This window comes from Clavelina lepadiformis, chromosome 4 (assembly GCF_947623445.1).
Source record: "Clavelina lepadiformis chromosome 4, kaClaLepa1.1, whole genome shotgun sequence".
In the NCBI taxonomy this organism is placed as follows: Eukaryota; Metazoa; Chordata; class Ascidiacea; order Aplousobranchia; family Clavelinidae; genus Clavelina; species Clavelina lepadiformis.
Window position 1 is genome coordinate 5021372 of NC_135243.1, and position 16270 is coordinate 5037641.

At 37.7% G+C, this 16270-nt stretch overlaps 3 protein-coding genes across 4 annotated transcripts; 1 reads left to right on the plus strand and 2 right to left on the minus strand.

Moving 5' to 3' along the window:
* Window positions 1-1012: 1012 nt before the first annotated feature.
* LOC143452025 (uncharacterized) lies at window positions 1013-7371 on the plus strand. The gene is made up of 15 exons (XM_076952841.1): window positions 1013-1646; window positions 1735-1884; window positions 2054-2213; window positions 2399-2499; window positions 3193-3301; window positions 3430-3640; window positions 3866-4043; window positions 4210-4321; window positions 4651-4858; window positions 4969-5146; window positions 5862-6001; window positions 6080-6169; window positions 6272-6408; window positions 6906-7093; window positions 7233-7371. The coding sequence occupies exons 1-15, from the start codon at window positions 1565-1567 to the stop codon at window positions 7235-7237; spliced, it is 2049 nt and encodes a 682-aa protein (XP_076808956.1). The 5' UTR covers window positions 1013-1564; the 3' UTR covers window positions 7238-7371.
* Window positions 7372-7587: 216 nt separating this feature from the next.
* LOC143452026 (ribosome quality control complex subunit TCF25-like) lies at window positions 7588-12938 on the minus strand. Of its 2 annotated transcripts, none has more exons than XM_076952844.1 (15): window positions 12795-12938; window positions 12490-12612; window positions 11615-11748; window positions 11289-11474; window positions 10916-11012; window positions 10715-10814; window positions 10382-10475; window positions 10112-10204; window positions 9715-9820; window positions 9414-9554; window positions 9224-9312; window positions 8950-9108; window positions 8686-8776; window positions 8234-8313; window positions 7588-7940 (listed from the first exon to the last, which is right to left on the minus strand). In XM_076952844.1, exons 1-15 carry the CDS (start codon window positions 12921-12923, stop codon window positions 7706-7708), a joined length of 1857 nt encoding a protein of 618 aa, XP_076808959.1. In that variant the 5' UTR covers window positions 12924-12938; the 3' UTR covers window positions 7588-7705. The 2 variants fall into 2 exon arrangements, with proteins under 2 accessions (XP_076808959.1, XP_076808958.1); XM_076952843.1 differs by having other exon boundaries at window positions 11615-11751.
* A 28-nt stretch (window positions 12939-12966) lies between these two features.
* On the minus strand, window positions 12967-14913 carry LOC143452027 (GPI-anchor transamidase component PIGT-like). The gene has a single exon (XM_076952845.1). It carries the CDS (start codon window positions 14860-14862, stop codon window positions 13201-13203), a length of 1662 nt encoding a protein of 553 aa, XP_076808960.1. The 5' UTR covers window positions 14863-14913; the 3' UTR covers window positions 12967-13200.
* Between the last annotated feature and the right edge of the window lie 1357 nt (window positions 14914-16270).

The following is a 16270-nucleotide window of genomic DNA, read 5'->3' on the forward strand; positions in this document are numbered from 1 at the left end:
ACATCAGTTAATCAAATTGTGTTAACAACTGTTTAATCGTGCAGACTACAACGCTTTTGGAAGCCCAAAATCCCACACTTTTTGTATTTACTGTATAATACAAGTCCGCAAGATCCCAAAAAGTAAAAAGCGAAATGACTTTGCAGAAATACAAGTTATTTTTGCCCGGTTAGCTACTTTATACAGATGATCCATGATGAATTGTTTAGATACCATTGTTTTATGTGCTAATTTTGAAATAATCTTTAACGTTTATCTTTCCCAAAAAGGAATTTTGCTATAGGAAAAAAAGTGCAAATAGTAAAACCGTATTAGAACAACATAAGTAGCGCATAGATTTAGCGGTTAATCGCACAAATTTAATAGCTCGGGATAGAAGGGAGTAGATAACGATTTATGAAATAGCAATCAATGAGTTAGAGATGAATTAATACCGCATATCTCTTTACCCATATGGGTACACTACTAATATTCAGTTCAGTGTGCAGTTTAATAATTAATTTACAATACATAAAGCGAAGTGTGGAGTTCTTCGACTCATTTGTAATACTTCACCTTATGAATCTCAAATTGCACTTTAGGGTGAGAGACGTAATATAAAATCTGTCTTAAAAGCGTCTATTCGCTACCTCAACATGACCTAGCCCTAGCGTGTATAGAAATGACGTAATTTCAATCTAGAAAGGGTAAATTAAAGACCCATTTCCGAAGAGTTGGGTAATGGCCAATATAGAATGAAACATAACTGACCATTATCACCAGTCATTACGTGTTAACTTGTTGATATAGACTAATGAATTGTCATAACAGCAGCACGTATGCTATAAGTTGTCATTAAGCGGCTATTGAAGGAGTGATAAAGAAACGATGATTAATTACTCAACGTGTACTTCAAAATTTACAGGACATAATAATAGCTTATGATAGGTAGGAAAGAACAAAATGCACTCGACGTAACATTATATGCGCACTTGGTCACTGATTATACCGACAGAAAGAGATATTAGCAGTTGGAAACAGGGCTACGTATATAATCTATTGAAGGGGTATGAATTTTTGGTTGATTTTTTTGATGGCACAGCGGGGTCATATCATGTCTAACAGGTAAACGCGTGTAAATGGCGCCTGGTTGAAAAATGTTTAAGAAGCTGTAACACAGACAGAGTTTGATTAGGCTATTCGGGCTTCTTATAACAACATAGCACCGTACTTTGAGTTTTTAACCGAGTTAGTTCGAGATTTCCATAAAATGCGCACGGGTTAATTAAACATTAATCATGGTCAGATGGGCCGTTACTTAGACTTAATCAGGCAATAGCAAGTAAATAGCACAGTTATAGAAGCGTTTATTTCCATACAGCCAACTTGTGAGTTTTCCTTCAACGGCAGGCTGATTGCCGCTATAGTAAAACTGACCAAATCGCTTTAGGAAACTGCCCTTTGTCGCTATATGCAAATTTATACACGCTTTGACGTAAATATAGTTTTAGTATAACGTACCCTAATCATTTCTGGTTATCAAAACGCGATTTGTATGTACCAGTGACAAGCTTTAAGGCCAAATATGACTACGATAACGCTTCTTTTGGCGAGAAGCCTGATGTTCCTTTTAATAATTAGTTATGGAAGAGGACAATTCAACCCAAGTAAGTAGATTGATTGATTCAATACATTTACGTAAAAATAATCATTAAACCCGAAGCTTAACGATTATTATTGACGGTCATTAACCAGCACGAACCAAGCATTGCGACATAGTTTGGTACAAGCGGAAACCGTGTGAAAGGGGAAGAAATTTAAAAGCGGATCTTTGTGCGGAACAGGGTTGTTGCTACCGAGCGGATACTCGTTTTTTTAATGTTCCTGTATGCTATGAAAGCAATGGTGAGCACACGTATTAATTTCATTTTAAATTGAAAGCTAGAATAAATTGGGTATGTCTTCAACCTGGTGCAAGCAGTGTATATAGATTACATGGACTGATAAGGTATACAGTAGGATTTTTGCTGTAAAACGCTTAGATTTTTAATGTATATATATTTCTACTCTTAAGCTCCGAAACCGATTCGTGGTATTCCCCTGTCCACAACGCCATCAGCAGGCAACCCAATCGCGTCTGCATCGAGATCACAAACATACGAACGTCTGGGGCCGTTCAGGTTTCTAAGGGTGTGCGGCAGTACTACACCTTGTGGTGGTCGACGCACTACAGAGTAAGAGACATGGTGAATGTTGGCCTAAATTTTATTTTGAGGCCCAAAAGCAATTAAAAAGTATTTATAAAACACAACCGCACGACGCGTAAATGCAAAGAAAAAACTCCCGTTTGATAACTTAAACCGACCTCTAGTACAAAATGACTTATAATTCTTGATACACGTTTTTGTTGGTAATTCAGGGAGCAATGCAGAAGATTTCGATGCTGCTGGGACGACAATTATTCTAGACCAATACAGCACAGATGCTTCAGCGTGCGTTGGCATTGGTTAAACTTTCCGGGTATTCACATTGTCTCTATAGTCCATATTCTATATACCAGTTTTGTTGCCACAATACAGTACATCAACAATTTCTTCGAGTTTGTTAAAATTTAGAAACGTATTATCGTGAATCAAGCCACGGTGTTAGTCCAAGCTTTGCTTTCTTTAACAAAGTTAGCAGACGGACTACATGCATGTAGCGATTTCCCAGCCATTCAAGCAATTCCCACGTTGTTATTAAAAACTTATACCCCTTGTAATAAATTACAATTAAAAAGTAGGTTATGAGTTAAATGAGGCATCTCGGTGTCACGATTAACAAAATGTGATTACATCATACAACATAATGGGTGCCCACGCTCTTTTACTTATAAGGTTGTTCGTGAAGGACGTGTTGGTGTAACATAACATGGAGTTAAAATTGACCCGACTTCTTAATGAACCAATATAGAAACAGCTGTTTGAAACTTATCCTTTAATAATGTTAAAGGGTGATATTCTCGAAATAAGACAATAATAAATTATTTTGCTTTCCGCGAATTTGTTCTAATTTCTACAACAAACAAGCAAGAAAACGTGGGCAGAATAATCTTATTCGGTTTACTAGAGTTACCGGAATTTCATGTTATCCAAATTTAGTGTCGTGGAATAGTGCGAAATGATGATGTAATAAATATATATAAAATACTTATTTTTCGATATTTTCACGCAGATAAAAATGCCAAGTGGTCACAATGGTCTACTTGGGGCGCATGCGCAGGAGTACCTTGCGGGACCGGAGTTCAAACTAGGACAAGAATATGTAGCAACTACATTAAAAAGTAAGCTACTTCCTAGGCCTAATGCAGTAAGTATAATGAAAAACTAAAATTATATTATTCCTACGCGAAAAGTGTAGCAAAATTTATCAAACAAACATTTGGTAAGTTAATACAATGACAATTCTAAGCCGATGCCGTGGACCCAGCACACAGCAGCAGCAGTGCATGGTGCCATGTCCAGGTGCATTTTGGAGCGCTTGGGTACCTGCAGGGCCGTGCGTAAGTCCGGATCCGCTGTGCCTAGCAGGTAAAATGCGCGAAAGAAGATTTTGTCTCGGTCCGAACAACCAAAGGATTGACAGCAGCAACTGTCCCGGAGGACAAGGGAACACAGAACAGGTTGGAAAACTTGAAATAAATTAAGATATTGATTATCGCCTTGTCAATATTAATTCATAAGCTAGCATAATTGCGTTTTTGGTAGTATTAGTATTTGGTGGTAAGTATTTCGACATGACTAGCATTTCTGACGACAGATTTCTGACAGCAATTCTTGACTTATAAGTTTAAGCCAGCATTTATTAACTTTCACTGTTCACTAACCCTTATTCATTTTTTCCATAGGAAGCGCAATGCAGGGAGCATCTCTGTCCATCCTTTACCGAATATCAATTCGGTCCCTGTTCGCCAAGCTGCGGAGACGCCGGATTTCGAACCGGAGTACGAACATGTACAAGTTTGGTGCTCAATTTGCCAGTAACGTGTACGCAAACTGTTGAACAATGCACCGTAAACTCTTGCCGTAAGTATATGTCATTTCCTAATTGAGTCTTGCAGCTGCTCGACCAAGTTTTAGAAATTTTGGATGTATACGGTGTTACTGCTATTACACGGTTCAGAATATACACGGAACACTATTACGGTAGCAATAAGTTTCTTTTCGAAACGATTTTAATTTGCAATTGCAGCGAAACAGCCCGAATGGTCAAACTGGAGTAGCTGGGGATCATGCATCGGAATGACATGTACAAGCGGAGTTCAAACAAGAACAAGAATGTGTAATAACATGAAATACGGAAGGTTAGTAACCAAACATTTATTTCAATGCAGCGTATGTGTTGTCAGAGCACTAACAAATTATTAAAATCATAAATATTCTTTTAAAAAAGAACATGCAGTTGCAATATCTTTCGTGCAATTTTGTAAATGCTTAGGAAATAGGCTAATTAATAAATAATTAAAATGCTTATCGTTATAAACAGTAAAAAAGTCCATAAAGGCATTTTCGCTATTACCGTAATACCTAAACACACAGGTGTTGACCGGTTATGACTTTAAACTATGTCGATCGGAAATAACTATAGTGTAATAATAAGTATTCACTGTGACTCGATATTTATATAATACAGTTGCCAGGGAGATTCCAGTCAGCAACAGGACTGCACGGTGACCTGTCCAGGAGCTAATTGGAGCAACTGGATGCCGCAAGGTACATGCGTAAGTCCAGAGCCGGCCTGTCTAGTCGGAACAGTCCGCGAGCGAAGATATTGCCTGAATTCAAACAACCAAATAGTTGACAGCACTTACTGCCAAGGAGGAAATGCTAACACAGAGCGAGTAAGCAGACCTCAAATTTCAATTTTATACCGACAACACAAATGAGTATAGGCCCATAGGCTACAGTTAAAAACGGTTCCATACAGCCAACTCTAACGTTATATTTTTAGGACGCGCAATGTAACGAACACCTATGTCCGGGCTTCACTAATTTTATCCCTGGCACTTGTTCTGCGACTTGCGGTGACGGAGCGACGCGGACTTTATCAAGAACTTGCATTAGCAATGCCCCCAGTCTACCATCAGAGTGCTTAAGCAGAAAGGAACCGTGTGTTTTAAGTCCATGTCGTAAGTGATTGAAGTACTTTAAAGTTTCGGCAATTTGCTGCTTAATATAATCAAATTAAGCCTCAAAACAAAATTTACGCAGACTGGTTAAAATTCTAGATTATTACAATAGGCTATGTCATAAGAAACCCTACCAACAACTAAGTTAAATTCATATCATTACAGCGAATAAAAATTCAAGCACAAATTATATGCAATTAGTTATAACACGTTAATCTTACCCTACTACGTCCATATACATAGCTGCAACCCACTCCACATAAGCTTTTCGAGCCTTTCTCAAAGACGAATAACGATAAAATTGAAGACAATTTACATAATGTTTCACTCGACGATGTTGGGTTCATTTCACGATACACCCTAAAACTGCTTTGCAACTCGAAAGCTTTTTAATTAAACATTTCGCAACACTTGACAAGATAAACTTTGCGAAACAGTGTTTTCTCGCGACTTCAAAAGCATCACACTGACACAAAACCAGCACACTTCTCTAACATTCTAGACTCTAGAGTAGACCAAAATAGTGAGCAAAGAACTGAACTTTTAATTCACAGGCAAAACGCGGGAAAACAACCAATTTATGACGTCATAATCTAACCCAAATAACTTTTCAGTACAGTAGTTTTAAACTGCGTTTTCGAAAACTTGAGATTAGGAAACTATGATTAGAAAAAGTTAAACAAATATTCAAAGATCGTCTTTTCATAATTTTCAGCCGTAATGTTGTTTGATATCATGTTGCTCGTGGACTCGTCAAACTCAGTCGGCCCTACTCAGTTTAATCTCGCTATAGAATGGCTGGCCACCCTGTCAAGAAGTATTCCCGTTTCAAATGGAGTGGCCCAAGTTGGTATGGTACGTGCATTTCTATCACGTGGATAACCAATTAGTGGATTAGTTCGGAATTAGGGTAAAAACTGTCGACGTTTTTAGATACGTTACGCTACAGTTCCACGGTCGCAATTCTTACTTGGTCAGCATTCAACCAATGACCAAGTGGACAACGCAATTCGATCCGTTCAGGTAGTTACTACGGCGCATTTTGATAAAAATCACTGAAGTTAAACTTATTTTATCTTTTAACTAAACTTACACAGTTTAAAACACGCAAGATTTTTCTGCTAGTACACTGGCGGAGGAGGTGACGTAACGGCTGCAGTTGTCAAGGCAACTACACAAGATTTTACCGTTCCCGCCAACCGATACCCATTGGCAAGAAGAATAGCCATCCTTGTACACCAGGGCGATATCCTTAACGTAGCGTAAGTGTTTTGTCAAAATGCATGTACAGGAAAGTCATATCTACCAGTGCAATAGACCTAAGTCTGGTCACAACTCAAAAGAAAATGATTTTTTCCATCGCAAATAGGTCATTTGTTGTAAAAGAAGTTGTTGAGTTTGCGAAAAGAATATGTAAAAATTTAATTGTACTTATTGGTTGTTTAATTGAAGTTAAACTTATGTTCATAGATAAATTTAGGTTTGATGTTTGGTACTTTACAGTAGTGTAACTGTAAAGCTAAAGGTTAACCAGAAACGGACAAAAATATCGCCAAACTTATTATTGTTTATTGGATAAAATTGTGACTACCAATTTAAAAACGTATTATCGTGATCTGCGTTTCCATCAAAGTATACGAAGCTTGCCTTACGGGCGAATTGTACGAAGTACCAGCTTCAATTATGAAACGACTAACAGCGCAGAAATTATCCTAATTCGTTTCCACGAATACCAATTCAATGTGACTCCTTGTTGCAGACCATTTCTAGCAGCGGCAGTTGCAGCACAAAACTCAGGGATAGAATTTTTCTCCATCAGCGTTCAACCACAAGGCAACGTGTTGTCCCTGCTTTCCAGTGTTGGTTTTGTCTTATCAAGTAGCTCATTTGAGCAGTTACCGCTTCTGACGACGCCTCTTGTGCAGGCAATATTTTCAAGTCCGTCAGGTGGGTTTGCCGTTTAACATGATGTCACCAAACGACATCAAAAACAAAGGAAAACTACACAAACTGCTGTGGTGGGACTGTACTATAAGCTACTGCGTACTACCTTTGTTACCGAGAGATGATTTTCTTCATTTTACAGGTTGATTATTACTGAAATTTGCGAGAAAAATGGAGCAGTCTACGCTGTAACCTACGTCTCAGAGACGCGTATGAAGTAGATGGAAGTCGTGATGAGTGTAGCCACCCAAATAGAAGATGGTGGCTAATAACAACAGGCTCATTTCATGCTCAGTTACATTTGCTTTCTTCAAATAGCAAAGTTAAAGCCACAAAGGACCGTCGATGACGTTGTGAACGATCATATTTAATCCATTTTAAAAACCAAGACTTTGCTTGAATAAATTTTTTAAACAAAAAGTATGCATTTTATATACGCACATTAAAAAAAAAACTGCAATCGAATGAGGACCTTACGGTAACACCAAAGTTGAAAACCCAGTACTAAGGTTATTTTATTAGAGTCGTAACAATAGCCGTGGCGGCTAATTATTAAAATATTTTCCATCGAAGTAAAATATTGCATACGTCATAAAGTAGAAGGCACCAGAACAATCAATCCCAATCTTGAACAAATTCTTCTTCTTCGTCTTCCGCTAGTGGGCGCTGAAAATTATCTAAGAGTTCTCGCATTGCGTTCATCAAAGTCTGAACATTGCCGCGCATTTGACCGGCATCGGCGCGGTCCAAATACTCCGGGGCGCCATCGAATGGCTCCTCGGGGTTGAATCCTGGTAGAAGGGAATGGAAGAAGAGGCTAACTGGGTGCCTAGAACGACCGTGGCTGGACCTGAAATAACAGTATGGGTGAAGTATGGTATCTAACGCTTTATTGACAGTGTTGTAATGACTCGAATCATTGACTTTAAGTCCATTTTCCATTGACTTGAAGTACGTTAACATGGTTCATAATAACAGACAGACATTTAATTTAAGAATAGGATACCTTCGTTAGAAATTAAGCTTAACTGAAACTAATTGTGAATTGGGTATCTTTAAGTGCAACAGGAATCATACAAAAACGTCAGTGTAAGATCAATTTGAAAAAGTCATATACAAACTAGAGATAAAACAGTTTCGAACCTGGCAGGCCGTTGATACGAGATGACTGTATCCTGTGGTGGAAGTGGATCGTGACTTAGCATGGTCCCGGTACGAATGTCCTGATTAAAAACCGATGTTTAGAATAAAAACTGAAGTTACACAATTTCTATTAAGCTTCGCATTCTGTACACGGCATGATATAATTTTTTGCTCGAGTGCGCGTGATAATGGTAACATTCCAGCGTGAAAAGAAGAAATAAAAACAAAAAGTGCCTTCCTTGGAAAAGGCAATTCGTGCTCAGACACACAAATAACATCATTAAATTCAATTCATGCAAAAATGTTTCTCATTCCCAGGATGAAAATTTTCACTCGATACAAAAACAAAGTAAAAGTGTCAATTTTCTTTCCGGATGATGTGCAAGTATCCCACTATCTAAGTTACTTGTGACATACCCTGCTTAACAATTATTATCATATTTGATACTCACTAGTGGCAGTAGGGAGCTAACTTCAGGGAGTTCCGATATAAGGGCATGACGATAGATATTCATAGGCGGTTTTTGATATCTTGTCTTTCGCCTAATACAGTGCAGAATAAAATTTTGGTTTTAAGTTAAAAAACGTGGGCAAAATGCAAACTGTGTAATTATGTTTTCGCTGTTTAGTCTTTTACCAATATGTAATACTAACGTGATGCAATGGAAGTTCAAACACTGGCAACAGCATTATTAGCAGTGCTACATGAAACCTACTTTTGGGCGCATTCATCAACAAAACGATCTTTCTTTTCCACTCGAGAAATCACTGCATTTACGTTGGACTCAAGCCAAGCAAGGATCTCAGGGTCTTTCCAAAGCGAGTGATTTCGGCAAACAAACATGTGACAAAGTAGCTCTAACCCTTGAGGACGACTAACATAAAACAAACATGATTTTAGACTATCTATTGGAGTTATTTGGTTGTTTTATGTGATGTTAATGTTGTGAAACATTTGTCTCAAAAATCAACCTTGTACAAAACACAAACCTTTCCTTGGTCTTTGAAGCGAAAACGGCGCAAGCGGCAACTTTAGGATCTGGTTGAACTGAACATTTTTCCAGCATTAGCGCAAGAACCTGATGCGTGGGAACGAAAACAAGTTTTTTTAATACACATCACGTTCGCGTAATTTCTATGAATACTTTGTGAAGTTTATACCGGGCAGAGTTTTACTTACAGACGGAAACATAATCAGGGCATTCTGCAAGGCTTTGTCCGCTTTTTCTTTATCCGAAGATTTTTCCAGCAATGACAATTGGAAATGTGCCAAGGCAAGGGAATAGGCCCAGTTTGGCAACTGCGTTAAATTCCTGCTCACCTAAATGATTCACATTGTGGAAGTAATTTCAAAATTAAACATCATCATGCAACGTATCGATTTTTATCAAATAGTTTCAGCCACCTTGGACTCTATAAAGAAGAAAAGTAACCATTAGGTTTTTAAAGATATTTAATATTTGTTTATGGCGTCAACTTACCCCCCACTCGGAAGCAAACTTTATAAGATACTCGTACTCAGCGGCCCTCAGTGCAAAGTGGTCAAGTTCAAGTATGCTACCAAGCGGATCTTCTTCAGGATCCAAACTGAATGACAACAAAATGAACTCCTACAGTACTGTATCTTGGTAAGAACCGACAAACTAACTATAATGCTTTTTACACTCTGACTCTGTGTATGCACCGATTGTACAGGATTGAGTCACGAATTCGGAGCTACAGTACAGTGACACATATAGTTGTGCACATGCCACAGTAGAAAGCACATTAATAAGAAAGCACCGTCATTACAATACCATGCATTCATTTGCACGGTTCTATGCATTCCAAGTTCCAGTAGTAAAACATACTATTACAAAGCAGAGGAATTTATGATACCTGAGCAAAACTTTGCACAACTCCAACGCTGTTCGATTACATCCTCGTTGAGACACAAAATTCATATGTTTGTACAGTGAGAGGTATAAGCACCTGTGGAGAGAAAGAAATCTTTTTTAAAACACGATTTTAACTTTAATCAAATTGCGATATGTGTGTAGTGTTCCTTACCATCAATAAAGAAATACGAGAAGAAAAATAACCTATCGGAAGCAAAGGTGATAGACATGCAACAAAGAATGTGTTATTGTGCTTAAGTGCTTAGCTTACCTGTTCTCCTGATACTTATACGGAAGCCTACACATCCCTGTTGTCAGGTTAAAGCAAGAATGGAAGGACCTCTCAAGGCAATAGAGCGATCTTTCTAATTGGTCAAAAACCAACTATTTTATTTAAAGTAACATAACAACAAGGTTTAAAAAGAATATAACACAGCACTTTGACATATCTTACAAATCATCGCTTGTAAGCAGTGCACCACACCACATTGACTTAAATGTATACAGACGTTCAGTAGGATATAGGTTATTGAGCTTGACAAAGCACTCAAAGTTAGTATAAAGTTATCTAAATTTTCACCAGAATGCAACAAAAATTTCTAACCTATCAACTCTCGTGCCATCCTGATGTCTTCATGAACCTTATAAACATCACTGAATGTGAGAAGTGCATCTACATGGTAGGAATGCTTCTCTATTATTACCTAACAGATCATAAAATAGTTTAAGCATGGATAATAATTTTGTTAGAAGTGAACACTTACTTACAGCGAGACTTGCCGGTATTTTACATTTAAAAACTCACAGCTATGTTTCTGTGGTCAGACGAATCGACTGCATCAAGGAATTTGAACTGGATGTCCTGGTAGTCTTTGCTGTGTTCAAATTTAAAAACTTGGCAACTGAAAAATATTAAATGTGGAAGGGAAAGTTCAGTTTCAATCCATAAATTTGTTTGAAAAATTTTTTTTTATGTCTTAATAACAATCACTCCTTGCATAAACCAATACACAAATAGATGCAGGACACTGCATTCAACAAGATAAAATGCATCTTATACAGATCGGGGAATGATTATGGCTATACAAAACCATGTTAGCGGTAAACAGACGAAAATTGCATGCAATCCACAAAGAAAACTTTCTGAACAACATCACACATCAGAGCTGGTAATTTACCCATTTTTAGTTTCCAGAGATTTCATGCTGATACCGGTTCTTCCCAGTTTAGCCCAGTTATTTTGAGGCTGAGTCAGCCACATGCCCCTTGACTGGCTGCCCTGATTTCTTCTTCTGTATGATGAGTCACCCATTAACGCCCTTGTTCCAAAAATCTTCCTCAATTCATTATCAGGGTTTAAATGTCTACAAAAATGCAGTGAAATTATAGAAATTTTGAGAACCTTACCAAGTAGCTGAAACTAATTCATACAGTGCAAAATTGTCCTACAAATTATACAGGTCTTCGTAGCATGAAACATGACATGATAACACTGTTTACCAACCTATGCTCGACGGTTAAAACAGACTTCTGAAACTTAAAGGACATTAAATTGTCTTGTCTTTGGTGAGATGTAGAAGGTGCAACTTGGCCATTGCTTTCAATTTCTTCAAGTACTTTATCCAAGTCCTCTGTTGGCTGCCGTGATAAAAGCATCAACACCAAAATGTATTTTGCATAAGAAGCGATCGCAACAGAATAAAATCAGCAAAGACAGACACAGAAACTTTTTCAGTTAAAATAGACCAAGAAGTAAATGTAATTAGAAAGCCAAGGAACAAAAAGTGATTTTTCAGGTTAAGGTAAAACTTCGTTGTAATGTCATCGTTGAGATTTATGAAATCCCATGTCAAAAAACAGGTTCACGTTGTATCAGGGTGATTGAAAAAAAATTATCACTTGTGCTAAGTGCTGGGATTTATGATTTACTCGCAAAATGAAAAGAAGAACCCAAACAATAGCACACATATTTATTATATATATACATCAACATAACTTGTGCGCGATAACTTTGCGCTCATGTTCCAAGAAAAAAATTCTTCACTTTATAAAGGTTTCAAACAGCTGGACTATAGGTTCACATTTGTTGAGAAGGTGACGTGGGGTCCTAGTGGCATAAAATAGGCCCAAAGTCCCTGTATCACAGTGCTACCATTCTCTTTAACTTTAGCTCAATCTATTTGGGGTCAATTGTGGGGACCTTGGTACAGTGGAGGTTAGACCGCCTGTAACCTGCCTGGTTTGTAAAAATGCGAACGATGTTCCATTTCCAGTTGTGCTATGTGGTAATAGCAGGAAAAAAATTACAGCAAGAACACTCTTGATTAAGTTGATACTAACCACAACATTTTTGCAATGTATTTAAACGCTTTTATGTACCGTCATGGTTGTTGCTTTCTTTTTCTTCTTTTTCCGATTTTTTTTCTTTTTATTTACGGCAGTGTCCTGTTTCACAACATCAGTCGCTATTTGTTCATCACTCTTTTCATCGGAGTCGTCGAGCTGTCAATAATTTTCGTTCATAAATACACGTTGATATCATATGTATAAACTTTTACACAAGACAACCAGCAAATGCTTAACACTTGCAAATCCAGTTCAAGGTTAAACCGTCATGGCTCGTGATGCAAATTAAACAACAGGCTCAACAGCTACAACAAGATAAGCCAATTTATAAAATTCACCAGTGCAAATTTGTTCACGACATGATTCACAGTCTCCTCTTCATCACTCTCACTTTCTTCCTGATCCACAGGAGGTAGAGCCATGACATTTCCGCGACCCTGAAGTCTCCGAAGAGCACGTGATGACATTGTGTGCAAGTTATTAAATCAATTTAATTTTTCGATACTAGAGTTTTGCTAACGAAAAGTAAACATGCTTATAAAAATGTAGAACGTCTTGATATGCCAATTATAAACAAACCTTTTTGCACAATACAATATTACAATCAATCACAAAATTACTTAAATATTGTCAATTCATCATCATTATTGGCAGTAGTAACCACTGGTGATTTTCACATTAAATTAATCTCAATTTTCAGCATTATTTTGCATAGAATGTGAGTGAGATATGGACATGTGTAGACTATGAAGATTTTTCTGCCGTCGAAGCCAATGAATCATCTTCATTCTTTTTTGTTCTGGATTTAAATCTTTCAATTAGGGATAAAAATTTCTTCTTAACAGGACTGACTTCATTAGGAGATAGTTTATGAAATCTTCGAGTCGCAAGGTTGTGAAATGAGCCAAATGAAATTGCGAGAACTGTACAAACCAAGCAGATCACGTTGTACGGCATTGAGAAGTCTGGTACAGGAATATTGACAAGAATAGCTTCACTGTAAATGTGTTGGACAGAGCCATGAAGCTCTTTACTTATGTTTAAATCATTTGTTTTAGTCGTTATCACAGCAGGACTAATGTAAAACCCATGGTTAGCATCAGGAGGATGCTCAATCCATGTCATGAATCCTTTCGTAAAGTGAAAGCTAAGTTCTGTTATTGAATCAGAAGGTAATCTCACAATAAGCTCCATAATGTTTGGAGATTCTCGGATTTTTCCTGGTGTATAAGATATCCATGCAGGACTGATGATGTCATTCTGTCTTGAGACAACTTTTAACGTATGGACTTGGGTATGTAGGAACCAAGGTACAACTTGGAAAAATATGATAGGAATTTCACGGTTATTATGATTTACGATCGAACATACAAATCCACCTTCTAGGCCAATACCCGTTAGGTAACAGTGATTCGTTACACCATGGTTGAGCTTAGTGGTAACACCAGGTGTTTTTAATCCCTTTACTTGAACGTTGCTGTCACTTTTTAATCTGTGTAAATTTAAAACAGAAAACCCACCAACAGATTCAGTAAGTGCAGGAGAAATAGTAGCACCCTCAATTACTCTGACCATTAAAACACTTCTTGATGACAGAGGACAAGCTGGTTTCACTCTTTTTTTAAAAAGAGACAGCAAACTAAAATTGGGCATCAAATTCAGCGTACGTAGATCGTAGACAACAGAAATGTGTTGCTCAAGCTTGACATGCCTCCTCTCGCAAGAGCCACCCTCACTACAATCGTGAAGAAAGTGCAAACCAATTGAGAGGAATTTGCTATGATGAAGTTGGCTTGGGTTGAGCAATGCACCAGGTCCAGCTTTAGAACCACACGGCAGTAATTTCATCCATGGAGTGAGGTTTTCTGTGCACAAATTTTCACGGGATAACGTACCGTATCTTAGGAATGTGTTGTCAGTCTCACCACCTTCTACAACGCCGACAGGACGAAATGAAATCTTTGGCGTAACAGTTACTGCTTTATTGATGAAGTTTAATGATGCACAAAACAGACCCGATAATGCGTTTGTAAATCCAACCCAATTTTTATCCACATCTTCTGTGTTCTTATGAAACCAAACCCACAACTGGGCCCCAGTGGGTGAAGAAGCATCGGGAAATCCCCAACGCTTGTATCTCCATAGGCCTTGGGTCATTGTAAAATGTAGTTCTGCAATATTATATTTCTGTATGAGCTGTCCAAGGGAACGGGGAAATAATTTGTAATGTCTTGGTGCAAACCAATGCTCATAGTTCCAGGTGGTGGTGAAATTAAAAAATCCGTACACAAGTTCAGGATCGATCATGTCCAATTTTAAGGATTCTTCATAATTCTCATTTCCATTGCAGGTGCAAAACATAGCAAAATAAATCAACACAAATAGGCCTAGCATATTTTTTTGCATTTTGTAGAGTACAGAATCACCTACAACTTTCTAATGTATACAAAAATATAGACTTGCAAATGTTCAACATTTTAATAACCTGGGACAAATCATAGCCTAGCCTCAGCATCTCCCAAACTTTCTGCTGAGAAATAGCCTGGTGACTGGACAACTTAGAGTAGTTTATTTTATACAGTATTCAATCAATCAGTTTATTTTTCGAAAATTCGGAGGAACAAATAAAATCAAGGCGGTTGTTTGTAGCATGTGCTTATGAACGGGAAAAAAGTGACCAAATCGAAAAGCCTTAAAACTTCCTCAAAAATAATTAATGTAGGCTGTTAACACTAGAAGGACGGGGCGCGTCAATTGACGCATTTTCAACCTAAGTGCATCTATAAATTTTAAGTGGTGCATCGCAAAACCGTGATATTTCCTGACTTTTCCTACATTAGTGTTAGGTAACTAACCCATGAATATGAAGTTTTTATTTTACCGGTAGAGATAATTAACGTGGTCACTACCTAGAAGGACGGGGTGCGTCAATTGACGCATTGTTACTTCACAGTACAAAAACCAGTTCTCGCGATAGAGAGCATCGTTTTCTTTCTGCTGATAATTACAGGTTTATCGAATTAGGTCACAGCTGCCAACACAGAGGTGTGACAAACGTGTCGACAAACTATGCAAGTCGACTTTTCCGCAAAACAGAGTAGTTTCGTCACAAGCGCAGCCTAATTTCGGAATTTTTGAAGTTTATCGAAGCGTAAGTGTAGTAAGGGTGGGATGCACCAAACCCGATCAAGTACAGATTACTTTTGATCCGCGATTAACTACTGTTGATCTTTACTAACGGTATGCACCAGCGACGATCAGAGATAATCCAGGATTAAAATAAGGCATTTAATCCTTGAATTTAATCCTACTGACGAGGAGGTTTAAGTCTAGATCAATGTGAATAATTGATGAAAAGCAAGTTTATGGAAGTATTGGAGAGTGCTATAGGTTGTGTATTGGAAGTGCTACTAGCCTTTGAGCCAATATTATATGCAATGGCAGTAATACAGTACTACAGAAGGGTAGGCCTATCAACCGTTGAACTTATATGGCAGGTAGCAGAGGCTTGCGTTGCTTTATTTCATTATATTATTAATTGCAACCTACATAGCAGAGAGATTAAGCGTTAGCTAGATTTTTTATGGAATACAAATAAAACTATGAGACCAAGCATCGGTTAACCTTTGTTAACATAGATTAGTTACCTTACCTTATGTTACCTTGTTTATTGTGTCATTTTCTGTCAGATTTAGCAATAAAACGTTGCAAATATTACAATGGATTGTATTGAATTTATTGAGCATTTTATTGAGACACCACCGAGAAGAAACATAAAAGACAGACTAAACCCAATTGAAAATTTTACAGAAGA

Bases quoted from the DNA above. Each gene is read 5' to 3' on its own strand.
- LOC143452025 (XM_076952841.1), top strand. From the start codon at position 1,565: ATGACTACGATAACGCTTCTTTTGGCGAGAAGCCTGATGTTCCTTTTA. The intron at 3,302-3,429 runs GTAAGCTACTTC...GACAATTCTAAG, and splicing joins TGTAGCAACTACATTAAAAA to CCGATGCCGTGGACCCAGCA. The intron at 4,322-4,650 runs GTTAGTAACCAA...TATATAATACAG, and splicing joins AATAACATGAAATACGGAAG to TTGCCAGGGAGATTCCAGTC.
- LOC143452026 (XM_076952843.1), bottom strand. From the start codon at position 12,923: ATGTCATCACGTGCTCTTCGGAGACTTCAGGGTCGCGGAAATGTCATG. The intron at 10,815-10,915 runs GTGAGTTTTTAA...ATGATCTGTTAG, and splicing joins CTGACCACAGAAACATAGCT to GTAATAATAGAGAAGCATTC. The intron at 9,555-9,714 runs GTAAGTTGACGC...TGAATCATTTAG, and splicing joins AGTTTGCTTCCGAGTGGGGG to GTGAGCAGGAATTTAACGCA.
- LOC143452027 (XM_076952845.1), bottom strand. From the start codon at position 14,862: ATGCAAAAAAATATGCTAGGCCTATTTGTGTTGATTTATTTTGCTATG.